This window comes from Panthera uncia, assembly GCF_023721935.1.
Source record: "Panthera uncia isolate 11264 chromosome C1 unlocalized genomic scaffold, Puncia_PCG_1.0 HiC_scaffold_4, whole genome shotgun sequence".
Classification (NCBI taxonomy): Eukaryota; Metazoa; Chordata; class Mammalia; order Carnivora; family Felidae; genus Panthera; species Panthera uncia.
The window spans coordinates 67,993,268-68,013,021 of NW_026057585.1; the positions used below are offsets into that span (position 1 = coordinate 67,993,268).

The window sequence follows — 19,754 nt, forward strand, 5'->3', positions numbered from 1 at the left end:
GGCTCCGGGCTCCGGGCTCCGGGCTCCGGGCTCCGGGCTCCGGGCTCCGGGCTGTCAGCACAGAGCCCGAGGCGGCTTGAACTCAAGGACCTTGAGATCATGACCTGAGCCAAAGTTGGAAGCCCAACCAAACGAGCCACCCAGGCGCCCCATTCCTTCTACATTTGTAAATTGGATTTCTTCTGTAAGGAAAAGCTGTTTTCCTTTTCTTCTTATGTGTTTATTCATTTGTTTGTGTCCGTGTGTACTCCTGGGCATTACTTTTATTCTAAGAGTTATAATTCAAAGTATTATTATTTATTTTTATTTGCTCAAATTGTTCCAGTTTAGGTTTTTGGAAACTCTTTTAGATGTTTTTTTAAAGTGTTTATTTTATTAATTTTGAGAGGGAGAGTGAGCATGCATGGCACAAGCAGGGAAGGGGCAGAGAGAGAGGGAGAGGGAATCCCAAGCAGGCTCTGTGCTATAGCACAGAGCCTGATATGGGGCTTGATCTCAACAAACCGTGGGAAATGACCTGAACTGAAATCAAGAGTCAGATGCTCAACCGACTGAGACACCCAGGCGCCCTGGTCTTTGGAAATTCTTTTAAATTGGCTTCTGTTACCTCTGGAAAAGCCCCCATCCTCTTTCACGTGTGTTCTTATTTTTTGGCACCACAGGATGTTCCAGGGCCCACCTTGTATTTTCCCTGCCCCAACCCTGGATTCAAACACAGAAACCAGGAGCAGTAGTACCAGAGAACATATTTAGAAGTCAAGATCTGGGCACTAGGTGTACTCATTGCTACTTTGTATCTGTGCTTCTAGGCCCTCCTATCTAGGATACACCCCCCCCCCATATTTATTTCTATATGTATCTATCTATATTTGAAAATCCTTGACTTCCTACCAATCCTCTGATTCCAGTCCAACACATCCCTTTTTCTTATTTATACCTTCTTTTCCTAACAGTGAGAAACCTGGCTTTCATGTACACTATACTTATTTGTTTAGTTCTAGTGTACACATAAAGTAGTTTTGGAATTGCTTAAGAATTCTGAAATGGATTTACTAGAGTATATTTCTTTATAATTCTTTTTACCTTTAACCGTACAGTATCCAATGAAATACCTCTTTCCATAGTTATTTAGGTAGGTTATTTTCTTCCACACTTCCTTATGTGGTTATTTGTTTGTAATATCATTAGGTTGATTCGTTACTGTTTGTTCCACTTGGGGGTCCCTCCGTATTCTGGTTGATTTTATTTGTGGTTTTTTTGGTACCTGAAACTTACTGTAGTTTTAACAGACCAAACTACATAAAAAGGCATATACTCAAAGGAGTGTTGCTCCCTTCTCATTCCTGCCACCCTGTTCTGAAATCTCCCTTTTTCCTACCCCCTTTCCCACTCATCTATCTCCTTTAGATAACCAATCTCTTTAGTTACTGGCTTACCTTTCCTGTATTTTTTTTTTAAACGTTTATTTATTTTTGAGAGACATAAAGAGACAGAGCGCAAGCAGGGGAGGGGCAGAGAGAGAGTGGGGGAGACACAGAATCTGAAGCAGGCTCTAGGCTCCGAGCTGTCAGCACAGAGCCCGACGTGGGCCTCGAACTCACAAATTGTGAGGTCATGACCTGAGCCTAAGTCAGACACTCAACCAACCGTCTGAGCCACCCAGGTTTCCTGTATTTCTTTTGCACAAACGAGCATATATGTCTATGTTTTCTTTTTCTCTTTTTACTTTTTTCAAAGAGAGAGAGCGTGTGTGTGAGCAGGGGAGGGACAGAGGGAGAGGGAGAGAGAGAATCTTATGCAGGCAGGCTCCATGCTCAGTGCAGAGCCCAATATGGGACTTGATCTCATGACCTGAGCCAAAACCAAGAGTCAGATGCTTAACCAGCTAAGCCACCCAAGGCTTCCCTGTGTCTTTATTTTCTTATTATACTTCTTTTTTATGTGAAGTGTAGAAAGGTAGCATACCACAGGTATTTTTTGAGCTTTTTTTCCTCTTAACAGTATATACTGGAAATTACTACAAATCAGTCCTAGTGATCTTCTTTTTTTATATAACTATATAGTACTCCACTATGTGGATGTACCATAGTTTAATAAACATCTACTTATAAACATTTTGACTGTTTCCAGTAATTTTTAGTTATAAGTATTGCTATAGTGATTACCTCGTGGTATGTGCATTTTTGAATTGTTTTAGAAGTGGGATTTCTGCATCCACAGTTAAGTGCATATGTAATTTTGTTAAATATTACCATGTTTCCCTGCAGAAAATTGTACCAGTTTGTGGTCTCAACAGCAGTGTATGAGACTACCTATTTTCCCAGAGCTGTGCCAACAAAATGTTGGCATATTTAAAACAAACTTTTTGCCAGTCTGATAGGTGATAAATGGTATATTGGTGGAGTTTTAATTTTCATTTTAAAAATTATGAATGAGTTGGATCACTTCTTCATGTCAAGATTTATTTTGATAACTTTGTGAATTGTAAGTTTACGTCTCTCACATATTTCTGCTAGAATCTCAGGTCCTTCACCCTATACTTTTTAAGTGTTCTTCTACATTAGTGATGTTAGCTCTTTGTAGTGTATGTTGTGCTCTTTGTAGTATATGTTGTGCATGTTTTCTTCCAGTTTGTCAGTTGTCTTTTGATTTTGTTTGATGTTTTTTGCTATGTAAAAATTTTTATTTCATGTAGTCAAATTTATGGATTTTTTTCCTTAGAATTATGACTTAACTGGTATTTTACAAATACTCATTTCAGCTAATATTTACTGAGCTTATCAAGTACCAAACGAGTAGTAGGCACTTCATATCAAGTTAAAATTAAGTAGTATGGAGAAAATTGGAAATAAGCTGAGTTTTAAAGAAGACTTATGGTTAGAAGAATTATACTATACCTCTAAAATAAAATACTGTGTAACAAAGCTTGTTTTCAAGAATATTTAGTGAAATGAAAAGATACTTATGATATTTTGTTAAGTTTTAATTTTTTTTTTAATGTTTATTTTTGTGAGAGAGAGAGATTGGGAGCGTGTGAGCAATATCAGGGGAGGGGCAGAGAGAGAGGGAAACACAGAATCCAAAGTGGGATCCAGGCTCTGAGCTGTCAGCACAGAGCCCGATGAGGGGCTCCACCTCATAGACTGCGAGATCATGACCCAAGCCAAAGTTGGACACTTAGCTGACTGAGCCACCCAGGCGCCCCTAATGTTAGGTTTTAAAAAGCTGCCTCCAAACTACCTTTGGTATGGTACAGTTTTTCAGAGAAAATACTACTTGTAAAAATATATATATATAAATGGAAGTACTCTAAAATGTGGTTATCTCTAGGCATTAAACTATGTATGAGTTTTATTTTCTTCATATTTGGTATAACTTTGGGCAGTATCTAACCTCTCTGCCTTAATTTCCTCATCTTTCAAATGGGCATAATATGTAGTAACTATCTTATATGTGTTTTTGGTATATGGTAAGTATTTTACAAGATAATGCACTTGAAACGGTGCCTGGCCTACAGTAAGCTTTCTGCTAGCTGATATTTTATTATTTCTCTACTTTAGCCACAGATTATTGTTCTTACAAGAAATGTTTTTTTAATATTGTGTTCCATAATAAATGTAAAGATATGTGTTTATATGCTAAGTTTGAAAGTAATAAATGCTTATTGTAGAAAATTTGAAAAATATAGAACAGCATAAAGAAGAAAAGAAGTACTACCAAATATAAGATGTGATTATAAATGGCAGCTTATGAACTCTCCATTTGGCAGGAACTTAACTATATTTTAATTCTTTTTTTAACGTTTGTTTTATTTTTGAGAGACAGCACGAGCAGGGGATGGGCAGAGAGAGGGAGACACAGGATCTGAAGCAGGCTCCAGGCTTCTAGCTGTCAGCACAGAGCCTGACGCAGGGCTCAAACTCACAAACCATGAGATCATGACCTGAGCCAAAGTCAGACTCTTGACCTATTGAGTCACCCAGGCACCCCTTAACTATATTTTAAAACTTGAAGTGAAGAAATGATACATTTATAATTTTTAGATACTCTGAAAATTTCCTTTGTATCAAGTTCAAGAGAAATCAGCAGGTTGTTTGCCTTTTAAAAAAAAATTGTCTAAATATAAATAACATGACTTAAAAAGGTGTCATGATCTGGCTTATATACAGCCTTATCAAGATGAGATCTGAAAATACAAGCCAGAATGCTGCTTGAGTCTTATCCCTTTCTTTCAAAGTTACTGCACTTCAAATATATGTTAAAGGTGTCTTGATAACTAACACTTACATTATTTATATATCCTTCCAAGCAGCTCTTCTCCAGGTGTGAGAAAAGAACCTGATGTGCCCGTGTTCCTTGCAAATTCTGTGCCAGCAGAGAGTATAAGCATGTGCTTACAGAGTGGACCAACAGAGGGTGCTAGTAACAACCCTGTAACATCAGGCGAACCCAAAACTGAGCAAGCGATACAACCCTTGCCTCCTCAACCATCAGATAGGCAGAAAATATACCAGGATTTATTGGTAAGAAATGTAATGCATTTCATTTTTTCTGAGATGATTATTTAGTTTAAAGTAGACTAGTTAAGCCTCTCCTGTCTTTAAACTGATTGGGACTTTGATATAAAAGATTTCCCCAAATTAATGATACATAATTTATTTCCTTTAGCTTTTCATGATTATGATAACCTAAATTCAGTAATTTAGTATAAGCATGCCAGTCATCAGATACTTAGATAGGTGGGGGGGGGGGGTGGAACCTGATTTTAAAACAGAAGTGTTGATATTATGCCAAATTCAAACTAAGCTAGTACCAGAAAAAACAAGCAACAATTTGCAGGAAGTTTGAAAGTTGAAAAGTAGGAGAATATTTATGATAATATTTACTGAGTTCAGGTAAGCAGATTTTTATAGACTATTTAGCTTACTCTAAGAAATAAACTAAGTAAAGGGAATAATATAAAGATGAATATGGTAGTCTCTGCTCGTGAGAATCTAGGGGAAATAGCACATGGATACTAGTAGCAAGCAATTATAGGACAGGCCGAGAAGTGCTATAAACAAAGGCAGCATGGACTAAAAAGGGATAATTCTGGTTGGAGGAAATAGTCACCTAGTCATCTTGGAAAAGTTGGAATATAAACTGAGACTTGAAGGTTGAATGACCCTGGCTGTCACTTCCATCCAAACTGTAGACTTTGGAACACTGGATGTCTCCATGCTTCATAGGGCCCTAAGTACCCATCAATGAACACATAATTGTTATTTGCTTGTGGGGTCCTATACTGGTGCTAGCAGCTGTGGCTCAGTGAATGAAATGTACTCTAATGCCAGGAAGGCAGAGATAGTATCACAGGTCATTCTCATTCAAAGGGAGAAAGGAGAAGAGTCAGATTCTGAACATAAAGATCTAATTTATAACTCTGAAACATTACCATTTTCCTTTCTTGAGAGAGAGAGACTGTGTGTGCACAAGTGAGCGAGGGGCATAGAGAGTGGGGGGGAGAGAGAAGCAGGGCTCACCCGAAGTGGGGCTTGAGCTCACCCAATGCAGGACTTGAACTCACAAACCGTGAGATCATGACCTGAGCCAAAATCAGATGTTTAACCAGCTGAACCATCCAGGTGCCCGAAACATTACCATTTTTCAAACGAAAGCATGATTTAGAACTTTAATTTATAGCTACTATAAACCCTTGAAAACACTTGAAATATTACTGAAATGATTTTAAATTTGGTTTTAAAATGAACAAGTTCTGAACAGACGTTCTAAATTTCCTCAGAGCCTGATGAAATCATTTGTTAAGATGGGCTGCCTTTATAAAAACCCTATAGTATAAAAAATTTCCAAATATATTTGCTTCTTTATAGAATTTGGCAAGATATTATTTCGCTTTTCCCTGGCCTTGCTTATGCTGCTATTTACACTTTTGTTTCCCAAGATTGTTAATAGTGATTTTTCAAATACATTTTTTTTCATCAGAGTCAAGTGAACCACCTACTGAATAGCTCCTCCAAAGAAGCTGAGCAGCCGTCCACCAAAGCAGTAATTATCAGCCATGAATGTACCAGAACACAAAATGTTTACCATACAAAGAAAAAAAAACGTGATTCAGGGCCAGCAGACAAAGATTGTGTTCTTAATGCAACCCTTAAACAACTAAGAAACCTTGGAGTAAAAATTGATTCTCCCACTAAAGTGAATAAAAATGCACATAAAGTGGATCATGCCAGGTAACTTTAAAATTTGTTTTAAAAGATCAAAAAAAATTGTAGATGTATTGCAGCGGTCTCATGAGAAAAAGTATAAGCTCGCCACTCCATTCAATTGATGCATCATGAATTCAGGGCCTACTATGTGTGTGATGACTAAGAGATCATCTCTACCCTTTAGGGTCTTCATTTTAGTAAGAGAGTAGGTTTTATATACATAAATCCCTCCTGGGGGAAGATGCCAACAAAATGCTCTGGAAGGCTTGGAGAAAGAAATGGACTTTACTCATTGTTGGTGTCTAGAAGGCCTTCCTGGAGGTGCTACAGTCTGCACCACCTATTGGACGTTCGGTTATGCAGTTGTGTCGACTAAAAGGCAAAAACATTCCTTTCCCTAGAAATGGGTTTTCAACAGTCTAGTCATACAAACTTTACTTATTGCTTACCTATTACAATTGGCCATGTTTTTCTGTTCAGATTCTTCTTCATCAAAGATGATCTTTATCACATACTTATTTTTAAAAGGATAAAATCTGAAAATTGTATTATTAAGGTTAGCCTGTTTTCTGTTAATTATTTTTGTTTCATAGTTGCAAAAGTAGCATGGTCTCATGTTTTAAGAAAATATTAAATAAAAAAGAGAAAATATTAAATAATACAAAGAATATCAGATAAAATGCAAAAGCTCCCACTCCCCAAAATCCTCAGTTTGACTCCTCTTAACTGTTTCTTTTGTGTTCTGTAAAAATGTTGTGCATATTCAGGTGTATATGTGTGTGAAGAGTGTTGCAATCTGTTTTTGTTTTGTTTGCTTAACATTATGTCTTAGATACTTTTCTTTATAGGTATATGTAGTTCTTTCTCATGCATTTAAACAGCTGCATAATACTCTGTTGTACACAGAATATAGTGAACCTGACCTCTGTTAATGGACTTAGACTGAATCTCTTATTTCTTATCTCAAACAATGCTAAGTAAACATCTTTCTGCAGGAGCTGATACAAATATCTTTGTAGGATCAACTCTTAGAAGTAGGCAGGATCAGAGGATATATGCATTTAAAGTTTTGGTAGTTGTTGCCATTGCCCACCAAATGAGTGTACCAGTTTATGTTCCTACCAACAGTATAAGAGAGTAAGGCTAGCATTTTTGAAGGTTTTATCTAATACTGTAAGACAGAGGCTGTATAACGTCTGTTGGAATATACAAATTATCCTGCCATCTGTGGAACACTGTGTTTTGGTGTGGTGCCTTTGGGGAGTAGTTTTTAGGTAATTATTTCTTCGTAGTAGTTACCCAGTTTTAATGTCTTTACAGTAAAACAGTGGAATTAATAAATTTTCAGCATATAATGAACTTGATTTGTTTTTTAGATGCTTAGAATGAAATGGAAAGTAGAGCCTTTTGATTTACCATTGTGGGGTAGTCATTGTTTTATCAAGATTGTTCTGTTCTTTATTTACATAACAATTTACATTGTAAATCTCTACTATGAAAATTATATGTGCTCAGGGTTGGCATTTTAGGAAATGAAGAGAATGTCATTTGAACTAATAACATCCAAAGAAAATCAGTTTTTTAAGAAACAGTTGCAGGGGCACCTGGGTGGCCCAGCTGGTTGAGCGTCTGACTCTTGATTTCAGCTCAGGTCATGATCCCAGGGTTCGGAAGGTCAAGCCCCGTATCTGGCTCCATGCTGAGCATGGAGCCTGCTTTAGATTCTCTCCCTCCCTTTCCTTCTGTTCCTCCCCTACTTGCACTCACTCACTCTGTTTCTCAAAAAATAAAAATTAGGGGGCTGGGAGGGAGGGGAAGGTGGGTGATGGGTATTGAGGAGGGCACCTTTCGGGATGAGCACTGGGTGTTGTATGGAAACCAATTTGACAATAAATTTCATATATTGAAAAATAAATAAATAGATAAATAAATAAATAAATAAATAAAGCATTTTCAGTATGATTCCAACGTTAACAAAAATAAATAAAAATTAAATTAAAAAAAGGAACAGTTGCAATTTTACTATATATACAATTTTAACATTTTTCTTTATGAATTTTAATATTGTGGGCTATGCCCATTTTTAAAATTTGATTAGCAGTTGAAAAACTCATAGATATATGTTCATAGATAGGATTTTAATTTCATATGAGATAATTTTCCAAGGAAGTGAAAGCCAATATGAAAAAAATTGTTTTTCAGTTCAAAGCAATATGTTAAATTAGGTATTTCCATAGAGGGGTAAGTAACATAGTTATATCTTTATATGAAAAAAATCTTTTAGATTTTATTATATGGTATAAGTTGTATAAAATATTGTAGAACTTTGGAAATAGAACTTGATATTTGTTTTCATTGTCAAAGTAATATAAACTTATTTTGTAAAATGTAGAAAAACCATATTCATCCCAATCAAACTCATTTATTATTAAAACTTTGCTTTTGTATTTCCTTTTCTTTTTCTAAAATAATTTTTTAATTCTGGAGAATTTCTTTTTTTTTTAATTTTTTAAAAATGTTACTTATTTTTGAGAGAGAGAGAGAGAGAGAGTGTAAGCTGGGGAGGGGCAGAGAGAGAGGGAGATAGAATCTGAATTGGGCTCCATGCTGTCAGGACAGAGCCCGATGCAGGGCTTGAACTCATGAACTGTGACATCATGACCTGAGCCGAAGTTGGACGCTCAACTGACTGAGGTACCACTCTAATTTTTCCCCCCTCTAAAATAATTTTCAACAGCAACCATTTATTGAGCGTTCATAGTGTGTGAGGAATTGTGCTGAATTTTTATGCAGTATTTTTCATTTAACCCTTAGTAATCTATATAGTAGACACTATTATTATTCCTGTTTTATAGATAAGGAAATTAAGTACCAATTTGATCAAGGCCCCCATACCTGTGATTTTAGACCTACTCTCTCTAATTCCAAAGTCCATAGTTTGTTTTTTGTTTTGTTTTATTACTGTTTTGCTCTCTTGCTTATTTAATTTTTTGGTGAGGTCTGATGGTGGTGTATAGTTTGCTACTTTGTGTTTTGACCGTGTTGTGTCTACCAAAAAAAAAAACCAAATTCTTTTTGGCTTTACACTGGGAAATAAGCATGTTTTCCAAATTGTTGTAACTCTTACCAACCATCATCTTTAATGGGGATATATCCTAATCCATTAAGTGGGATATATAGCATTTGTTTACCTAACCCTTCCCTTTTGTCAGAACAGAAAAGAACTTGTCAAGTTGGCTTCAATTTATTTATTTTTTTTAATTTTAATTAAAAAAAAAAAAGATTTTTATTTGGGGGGTGCCTGGGTGGCTGAGTCGGTTGAGTGTCCAACTTTGGCTCAGGTCATGATCTCGTGGTTCATGGGTTTGAGCCCCACATCGGGCTCTTCACTGTCAGCGCAGAGCCCACTTCGGATCTTCTATCTTCCCCTGTCTATACCTCTCCCCTGCTTGCGCTGTCTCTCTGAAAAATAATCAGACATTAGGCGAAAAAAAGATTTTTAAGTAACCTTGACACCTGACGTGAGGCTTGAATTTACAACCCTGAGATGAAAAGTCACAAGCTCTTCCAGCTAGCCAGTCAGGCACCCCAATTTCTTACTACTTAATTTTTTAATGTTTATTTATTTTTTGAGAGAGAGAGGGAGAGAGAGCTCAGGGAGGGGCAGAGAAAGGAAGACAGAGGATCCTAAGTGAGCTCCTGCTCAGCAGAGAGCCTGAGAGCCCAGTGCAGGGCTCAAACTCACCAACGGTGAGATCATGACCTGAGTCAAAGTCAGGCGCTTAACCGACTGAGCCACCCAGGTGCCCCTTTTGAAATGTTGCTATAATGAACATCTTGTTGCAAAGATTGCATTTTTTTTTTTTTTTTTTTAGTTTAGGATTATTGCCTTACAGTCTCAGAAATGGAAAGACTAAGTCAAAAGGGTAGGAAAATTTTAAAGCTGTTGTGACATTGCTTTCTGAAAGAGAAGGTTTTATAGTCTTACCAGCTATATGTATTATTTCGCCAATACTTTCATTCATTTTACTTCAATAAATACGTATTGAGCTTCTATTTTGAGCCAGCTCTGAGAGACATCATGGTATACAAGATAACCTGTTGAAGACATCTTTGCCCTCACAGAGCCCATTGTGCAGTGGAAAAGACACATAGTCAACTATGATATATTCTGTTACCGCCTATGAAAAGGAAGGATATATATAGTATGTTGTAGAAACACATAGGAGAGGTACCTAACATTAGCAGTATTTTCATACTGTATTATAATTACCCTATATTAAAATTGTCCTTTTGAACATGTGTGCTAATTTAGACCAAAAATATATTAAACTATTCTTTTTTTTTTTTTTAACGTTTATTTATTTTTGAGACAGAGAGAGACAGACCATGAACGGGGGAGGGGCAGAGAGAGAGGGAGACACAGAATTGGAAGCAGGCTCCAGGCTCCGAGCCATCAGCCCAGAGCCCAACGCGGGGCTCGAACTCACGAACCGTGAGATCGTGACCTGAGTCGAAGTCGGACGCTTAACCGACTGAGCCACCCAGGCGCCCCTAAACTATTTAATTTATATTTTATTGATTATTAATGGCTTCTGCATATTATTATGATTAAACATGAAACCACACTGAAACTGTTTCTCCAACACAAAGAAGTGAGATTTTGTTTGTCATTAATCTTAGGCTGAAAGAATCTAAAGCCTAATTAATTAATTCATATTGTTTTTTGTCTTAAGCTGTTCTGTTTTTTAACAACTTTGTTGTTGTTTAATGTTTATTTTTGAGAGACAGAGAGCACAAGTAGGGGAGGGGCAGAGAGAGAGGGAGACACAGAATCTGAAGCAGGCTCCAGGTTCCCAACTGTCAGTATAGAGCCTGACTTGGGGCTCGAACTCCTGAACCATGAGATCATGACCTAAACCGAAGGACGCTTAACCGACTGAGCCACCCAGGTGCCCCAAACTTATTTTTTTTAGTATAATCTCCTACCACTGTCTGCCAGCCTTCCAGCTTACCCACCATTGGGATTTGCAAGGTTCCTCACTGTTACTTTCACCTGGGATATTCTTTTTCACCTTTCTGCCTGCCAGAATCCTCTTATCCTTCAAGGCTGAACTCAGATGGCAGCTCCTTTGTCAAGCTTTCCTGGGCCCCTCACCAGAATATTGATGTTTTTACTCAGACTACTTGTTCCTAATATAGCCTATTCTATAGCCTATTCTTGTGATAGGTTTTCCAGCAAGATCATGAGTAGTATATATCTCTGAATCTTCATTGCTTCTATCACACTTGGTGGGCCTTCCATGAGTCATTTGCTGAATTTGTGAAATCCCATCTGTTTGGGTCATCATTGAAGCATACAGTGAATGCTTTATTTTTAGCACCTCTGCGGTACTTATTGTCCGTATTTGTGGCCTTGTTACCTTTTAACATCTATGAGTATAATATAACTGGTACGCTTAAAAGTTCATAAGGCAGGCGTTTAGAATTTAAGGTACATTTTCCTATGGAAATAGTGTTACAAATTGTAGTTTAGTAATCCAGGAAAGTACTCTTTATAATTCTTACAATCTACACTGTTCCCCTAGTTTATAAACCACCTATTCTTTGTCATTGTACCTATGTGAGAACTCATTTCATGTACAGACTTCGGAAGCAGATTCTCCCACCAGATGAGTAACTGAGACAAGGGAAGGAAGATTTCCTTTCTGCTTTTCAGGTTCAGAACTGCAGAGATTAGGAGGGTCCAAAGGCAGGAGAGCAATGAAAGAAGGTGCTAAACAACCCCTAGAAATTGTAGGGAAGATGGAGATTGTGGTTTGAGGTCTGGCAGCAGCCTCTACAGGCATATTTCCAATTCCTTTCAAATTCAAAACAGATCTTAAGCAGTCTCTTTAGTCGCTTCCTTCCTTTCTACTTATTAGTTGAAAACCCAGTGTAGGATAAGTAGGAGTTTACTAATTGGTATTCAAACAGAACAATAAAGTCAAAGTTAGTTTTCATCTTTAAGTTGGAATAATTTTTGTAATTTTGGAATAGTTGTTGGCCTGGGACTCTCCTATAGGAGCATAAATGGACTCTCATCATCCTTTTGAGACTGTCCATCTAATGAGATGCTAACATAGTATATTTGTGCTCAAGGCTGTTAGGATTTGATTAGTGAGTGGCCTCCTGTTGTTTCTCATCTTTAATTACCCTAGTGTTTATATGCATTCGTTTTGAGCCTTATTGATCTGTTTTGTTTTCAAAGTAGTGTTGTTTCCCCTAACCCCTAATTGAAATTAGCTAGCTGTGTTACACAACGAAACTTGAAGAACCTTCTAAACTGATAGTGACTGGTTTATGGATGTATATAGATTCTTTAGCTATTCTATAATAAAAGAAGATGTAATTCAAATTAGACCTACTTTTTCTAAATACTTAGCATTTTGAATTAGAAGTTTTAATTTATTTACATTAATATTATCTCTAGAGATATATATTTTTTAACATGTACAGGTCTTCTGATTTAATATGCAAATTGCTTATAATTTTGAAGAAATGGGCAAAGAAAGTAGAAAAGATTTTATATTTAGAAAATATTATCACTGTGAACATTTCATAAAAGAATAATGTCTTAGATATATTGGTGTCTCTTCCATCGTATTAAGTACCTAAGTACCAAGAAGATTAAGGGAAAATTATAAGGTGGTTTTAAAGACCAACATTATTGAGCACACTGTTTCATTGTTTGATGATGATATCATTGGTTTCAGTAATATTAATGGTTGAAAATAGCTTCTTCAAAATTTCAGATACTTCTCAGAATGAAAATACCTGCTCATTATTTGGGTTTTATGGGGGTAGGGATGAAGACAGTGGCTGGCACATATAAAACAACTGAATTTCTTCATCGGGTGATATGCAAAATTACAGTGTATTTGAGTAAAATATAATGTTTACCACAACAAACAGTACACAAAAGACTCTAATTTTTAGGGAACAGAAAAACTGATACCAAAATAATAGTGAAACACAGGGGTGGTAGAGCCCTAGAGAATAAGGCGACCTGGGCTCAGCTTTTCAATTCTTAGCTGTTCAGCTTAGGCAAATTAGTAAAAAAAAAAAAAAATCCCTATTCCTTAGTGTTTTCAGCTATAAAATAAAGATAATAGTACTTATTTCTTTAATTCATACAGTAAATATTCAGTAAGTGCCTACTATGTGCCAGACACTGTTTAGGCACCAAGGATATTGACATGAGGTGGTGGATTTAAACATACCTGCCCTCATGGGCTTTCATGAAGGAGCTAGATGATAAATAAGAAATGTGAATTAAGGGCGCCTGGGTGGCTCAGTCCATTGAACGTCCAGGTCAGCTCAGGACATGATCTCACAGTTCATGAGTTCAAGCCCCTCATTGGGCTCTCTGCTGTCAGTGCAGAGCCCACTTCAGATCCTCTGTGCCCCACCCACCTCTGCACCTCTCCCTCTCGTGTTGTCTCTTTCTCTCCCAAAAATAAACATTAAAAAAAAAAAAAAAAAAAAAGAGGGGCACCTGGGTGGCTCAGTTGGTCGAGTGACCAACTTCAGCTCAGGTCATGATCTCAGTTCATGAGTTCAAGCCCCGCGTCAGGCTTTACACTGATAGCACAGACTGCTTCCGATTCTCTGCCTCTCTCTGCCTCTCACCCGCTCATGCTTGTGCGCTCTCAAATAAATAAACATTAAAAAGTTAAGAGAAAAAAAAGAAATGTGAGTTAAATATATGGACTGCCAATAAATGATGTAAATGTGAACTGTTGTATAGAGTGTAGAATGAGGTTGGAATATTTGAAAGGCAAGATACCTCTGAGAAAGGTTTCTGTGAGGATTAAATGAGATACTGAGTGTGCCTGGCACATAATCAGGCATCAGTAAAAATTAGCAGCTATTATTATTGTATTTATGATATAAAGGAAAAAGGCAAGTCAGTTAGTTAATATTGAGATGACACCAACCAAAAGTAAGTTGAGGATTATATCTAATGAAAGAAAATTAGTGTATACAGAGATACATACAGTAGCCCATATCCAGAGACTGGTTGATGTTTTTCACTCATTACAAATGGAGTCTCTTCAACTATGGACAATTTCATATTCTGAGCTACTCACCAAAGCTTGTAAATGTTACATTATCAGATATTTGCTCTGTTTGATTTTATTTATTTATTATTTATTTATTTATTTATTTTTACCAAAATTGAATGGCTTTTACATTTGGGGGCATTGTATTTGTTCTTAAAATCATGACTGATGTATAAATTTAGGAGAACTAGTTTGTGTTCCACTTTTAGTCTTTGAATCATGGATTACCTTCTAATGTACCATATTTATCTCTTGAATGTACCTGGATCATTAAGACTTAGATGTTTGCACACTCAGATCAAAAAGCACCGTGAATCTTGAAGCTGGAAACCTTTTGTTGCTTTCTTAGAATGGAACACATTTAGAATAACAGCATTTAGTACTCAAAATGAGATAAATGATGGCCTGCTCCATTGTGTCTTTCAGTGTGTTGGCATGCATCAGCCCCGAAGCAGTGATTTCTGGATTAAACTACATGTCATTTGCTAATGTTGGTATGAGTGGCTTAAGCCCCAACGGCGTGGATTTGAGCATGGAGGCGAATGCTATAGCTCTGAAATATTTAAATGAAAATCAGCTGTCACAACTATCCCTCAGTCGATCAAACCAAAATAACTGTGACTCATCTTTTAGTCTTCTACATATTAATACAGACAGAAGCACAGTGGGGCTTAGTTTAATTTCACCAAACAACATGTCATTTGCAACCAAAAAATATATGAAGAGATATGGACTCATTCAAAGCAGTGACAACAGTGAAGATGAAGAGGAGCCTCCAAACAATACAGAGGGCAAGAGTGAACATTTACTGAATCAAAACCTTACATCCACACCTGAGCAACTAGACTGTCAGAAAGAGCCCTCTAGGAACACCTGTGAAATAATTAATTGTCACAACTGTGAACCCGTGAGCACCCACACAGATATGCCAGTACTGAGAAATATTACAAATGAAGTTGTGCGGCCAAAAGCAATGCAGCAATTGAATGAAAACCCAGCTTTCTTATTAAAAAACTTTAAACCAACTCCTGCAGTGAACCTCCGAACTGGAAAAGCAGAGTTTACCCAACATCCTGAGAAAGAAAATGAAAGGGACTCTCCAATTCTTCCCGAAAGTTTAAAACCTGAAACTTTAAAGCAGATGAACAGTATGAATTCAGTAGGCACCTTCTTAGATGTAAAGCGGCTCAGACAGTTGCCAAAACTATTTTGAACCTTAAACTCACCACCCTCCTGATGTGAGGATGGGGTGTCTCCCAAAGAGACTTAGGGAAGCCAGAGCCACTTGGTGGTTTGGGGATCCCTAAGCATTCTCAGGGCCGCTCTGTTTCTTGGCAGCAGCTGATGGCCAAAAGCCAAACAAGCAACCTGATGGTCTGGGAGATGGCTGACTGGTGGGAGGTGAGGTTCTCTGTTCAAATAGAGCCGTTCAGCATCACTGCGACTTTTTAAAAAAAATCCCGAGACCAGTCATTTAAACAAATTTACGTACACAGTATCCAGCTCTAGATCTGAACTGTTCTTTGTGAAAAGTAAGTCTATTTTCCTAGCATGTTGCATCTCTGCATCTACCCACTATCACCTAAAAGAACATGAGATAGACTTATCATGACCCTCACTAAATTAACTAAACCCACCCTTATTGAATTTAAGGGGAAAGTTTTATTTTTAAAAATAACCTGAAGATCTTTTACACAACAAGTATATATGTTCTCTTAATTAGGATGCATATTTGTCGAATTCTGTGGAAGTAAAACTCTTGCAGTCTGGTAGGTTGATGTTATGTAACATTTTCAACATTATAGCACTAGCTATCACAAAATAAGAAAATTACTGAGTATGAGTGTGTTTTACAGACTTTGAGTATTTCACGTGTTTTAATATTTTTTAGTAGAACTTAATAAAAATGTTCAGATTTACTGTTTTCCTTTGTACTCTGCTATAACGTATCCTTCTTTCTACACTTGTTAAAAAAAAAAAAAACTTTTTAGACTCCCCCAAAATTATAAAAATAATAGCAGAGAGTTCTGGTGTACCCTTTAGCCAGTGACCCCCCCCCCCCCCCCAATGATAGTATCTTACATAACCATAGCAAATGATCAAAACCAAGAAATTGACATTGGGTACAATATTAGTAACTAAACCACAGACCTTTTGGGTTGCACAGGTTTCTACACGCACTCATTTATTTACTTTTTGGTGTATAACTCTATGAAATTGTGTCACTTGTTATAGATTTGATTCAGCACCACCACAATCAGCATACAAAACTGATTCATCACAGCAAAGAAACTCCATAGTGCTATGCTTTTAAAATATACCCGCCTCCAGCCCAAATCCTTGACAACCAGTGGTCTATTCTCCATCACTCCAGTGTTGTCATTTTGAGGATGTTAATATAAATGTGGCATCACGGTGTGTAACTTGATGAAATAAGTCTTCACTCAGCTTAATGTCCTTGAGATCCATCCAAGTTGTTAGGGTTGCTTCTTTTTTTCTCCCACCTTCTTAAAAATTAAGTTTAAAATTCGTATTTCTAAATCTAAAAGGAAAAAGCCCTCATTCACTTGAGAGATCAAGCTCTTCTGCTGAGGTTAACTTAGATGTCACTTTCTTCTATCAAAGTTTGATATGGAAGCTGGAAAGAAGGGGACTTTGTATCTCTAAATACTTTCCAGCTCGTTTGGGGCCTTCTGAGGTGATAATCTGATAAAAACAGTTTTTAGTTAGTTAGCAGCCTGGTTGCTCTGTGCTCTTCCCCACTGGAGCCAGGACCGGTCGGTGTCTTTTTCCCTGCAGCGCTGCTATTTGGGGTTAAAATCAAGATGTAGAAATGGCCATAATGATTCTGTGTTTCCCTTTGTTTCCATAGGCTACATTTGGGACTTTAGTTATTTTAATAAATAGCCTAAAAACCCACTTAAAGTCTTCACTAGAGTCAACTTTTAAGGAACGGAATTGTCAGTGCTACTTCAAGTGTGCTCCGTTTAACATTAGCCTGCAATGTGTCACCCAAGAAGTGAGTGTGGGTATAATTTAGATTGCACATTATTGAAAAAACTGAGAATGCTAGTGAATTAACTGACAGCCTCATTAACTATACCATTATCACTGGGAACCCTGTAATTTTCACACCAAACAAGAAGCTCTCTGTCTGAACAATAAAAACTGAACCTGAGGCTTTTTAGGCAAAATCTAATTCCATCCCCTCTGTTACCACATCTAATTTAAGGCCTCTGATAAGACACTTAAGCAGTTTTGGAAACTGAATTTAGACTGCAGACTAATTCAACCAAACATGTCTCTTTCTACTAAACGCATGTCTAGAGAAGAGGGGCCATCACTGAAGCCTCCTCTGGAAAGTTGTCTAAGAACGTTTTACTGTCGGAAGTTATTTGGTAAATTAGTTGCTAAGGTAGCTTTCAGGCATCTTTGGGGAAAGCATGAGTACTGGGAAAATTGGGTTAAAAGACTCTGGATATGATTGCCTCTCAAGTGACATTTGCCTGAAGTTTTCCCTTTCATCCAGTCCCACGGCATACCATTTATAGATACACGGGTGCTTCTTCAAATGGAATAAGGAAACGATGGAGCTTCCATTACCCAGCTTCTGGGAAACAAACCCATTCGTCTAGGTCCTGGCCAGTTGGCACCCCTGCCTTCACCAAATGTCCCCTCTTTCAGCCTCTGAACCCCTTGCTGGCTAGTCTGTGCTCACTTGTCCTCTGCCTTACCTTACTGTGCTAAGGGGCACGGAAGTGGATGTGGGCAAGTTAGACCTAAACCTTGCCTTTGCCAGCTGCAGAGACTCTAAGGAAAACAGATACACCCTGGAAACCACACTATGAGACAGTTGAAAAGTCAAAAGGAGTGATCCAGACTGCAAGGAGCCACAGAAGCATAATCCTGATTGCTTCCATCATTTTAGCACGTGCCGGTGCTCACTTCACATGCAGCGGTTCATTTAAGCCTCCTTGCTGACCCGAGCTGGTTGGTGATTGTCATTCTCTTAGATGAGGGGACAGCCTGAGGGGAATAATGTACCCAAGCAAATTGCTAGCAGAGGTGCAAGCTCAAGTAGAATTCCAGAGCCCAAGCTCTTATTAAGCCCACCGAGAAATACAACTCCTCTTGAGGCCTGAGGAATCCTGGAAGAGCTTCCTACAACAAACATCTTGAGCTGAATGAATGATTCCGAATACTGTAGTCAGTGCGGTTTCGAGTAGGTGCTGTCCTCCAAGGGGCCGTGCCTTATTTGTGCCAAAGAAGGAGTCCGCTCGCCCTTTAGCCAACACCAGAAGTTACCCTTTTCACTCGTGTCCTAAAGTAGGCAGCCCCAGCTCTGTTAATGTTAAAGAGCTCACTTCAATGATTTTACATCCTGGGAATCTTCAACTGAGTCTACTGGAAGAGCTCCAGGAAATTAGAAGAACAAAAGTTTCTGTGCCTTTGTTTTCTAGATGTTACTAAGGGGGGGGGGGGGGGGGGGGGGGTGGGCAGAACCTTTCCTAGCCTCCTAGATTAACCGAGAGGGCTTTAAGCTTGCAAAATAAACTTATTGGCAGTGTTTTAGGTTAGCAGACTGCTTCACACTTGTCCAAGTGCTTTCCAACTACTTCCTCATGTAATCCTCCCATCCCGGACCAGACTGAAGTATGTGTGGCAGGCATCAGTAACCCCCTCTTAACACATAATGAGAAAGATAAGGTACAACTGGGCCTAGGCCACACATCTATAGTTAACAACCAGGACATCAACCTTGTGTTTTTCCATAGCATCTAGCCCCAGCAGAGGCCTCTTCCCCTTTCTTCCTCTCCTCGCCAGCACCTGTTTTCCTCCTGATCATTCAACAGGTATCCCTTGTTGATTCTGCTGGGCATTCTAGATGCTGAGCATAAGGTGATTCATGGGACAAATGCCCTGTCGGATCTCAATCTAACGGGGGAGAGACATGCAAACATTAGCAGGACAGTGAGGCCAGCCCTCGTAGTAGAACTATATAGAATAGGGAAGGGGAAGAAGTGCCATTTCCAGCAGTGGGAATGGCTTGTTGGAAAGCAAGGAGAAATGAAGAGGCGCAGCATTGGAGGATGGAGTTGGAGGCAGGAAACCAAAGATAGGGAGAAAATATGCTAGAAAGAACCCTGAGGGAGCAACTGTTGGGTTCCTCTTGTTGCTCTGCCCCGAATTCTCTCCCTTTGGGCAAGTCACCTCTTGTCACTAGGCTTTAGTTTCCCCATTTTTGAAGTGAAGGGCTAGCCTGTTGATCTCCGGCATGCTGTGATTATGAAGCAGTGATGCAGAAATACGGGGTGTGAGGAGTGGTTTGTAAATCCGGAGGAAGGAGAGGCTTCTGCAAGAGAGAACACTGGAGTTGGGCGGTGAAGGGTTTTGAAGGACTGCCACAGTCACAGGTGAGAAAAAAGAAATTTCCCCACTT

At 38.2% G+C, this 19,754-nt stretch overlaps 1 protein-coding gene across 7 annotated transcripts in view; it reads left to right on the forward strand.

The window, feature by feature from the left end:
* STIL (STIL centriolar assembly protein) overlaps positions 1–16,238 on the forward strand; it is a 63,805-nt gene extending 47,567 nt beyond the window's left edge. For 6 of the 7 annotated variants that reach the window (XM_049617225.1, XM_049617219.1, XM_049617220.1 and 3 more), the window contains 3 exons: positions 4,310–4,523; positions 5,983–6,233; positions 14,741–16,238. In XM_049617225.1, coding sequence (XP_049473182.1) covers positions 4,310–4,523; positions 5,983–6,233; positions 14,741–15,527 — 1,252 coding nt within the window. In that variant the 3' untranslated portion in view covers positions 15,528–16,238. The remainder of the gene's footprint in view (positions 1–4,309; positions 4,524–5,982; positions 6,234–14,740) is intronic. The other variant, XM_049617224.1, reaches the window with a different exon arrangement.
* The last annotated feature ends 3,516 nt before the right edge of the window (positions 16,239–19,754 follow it).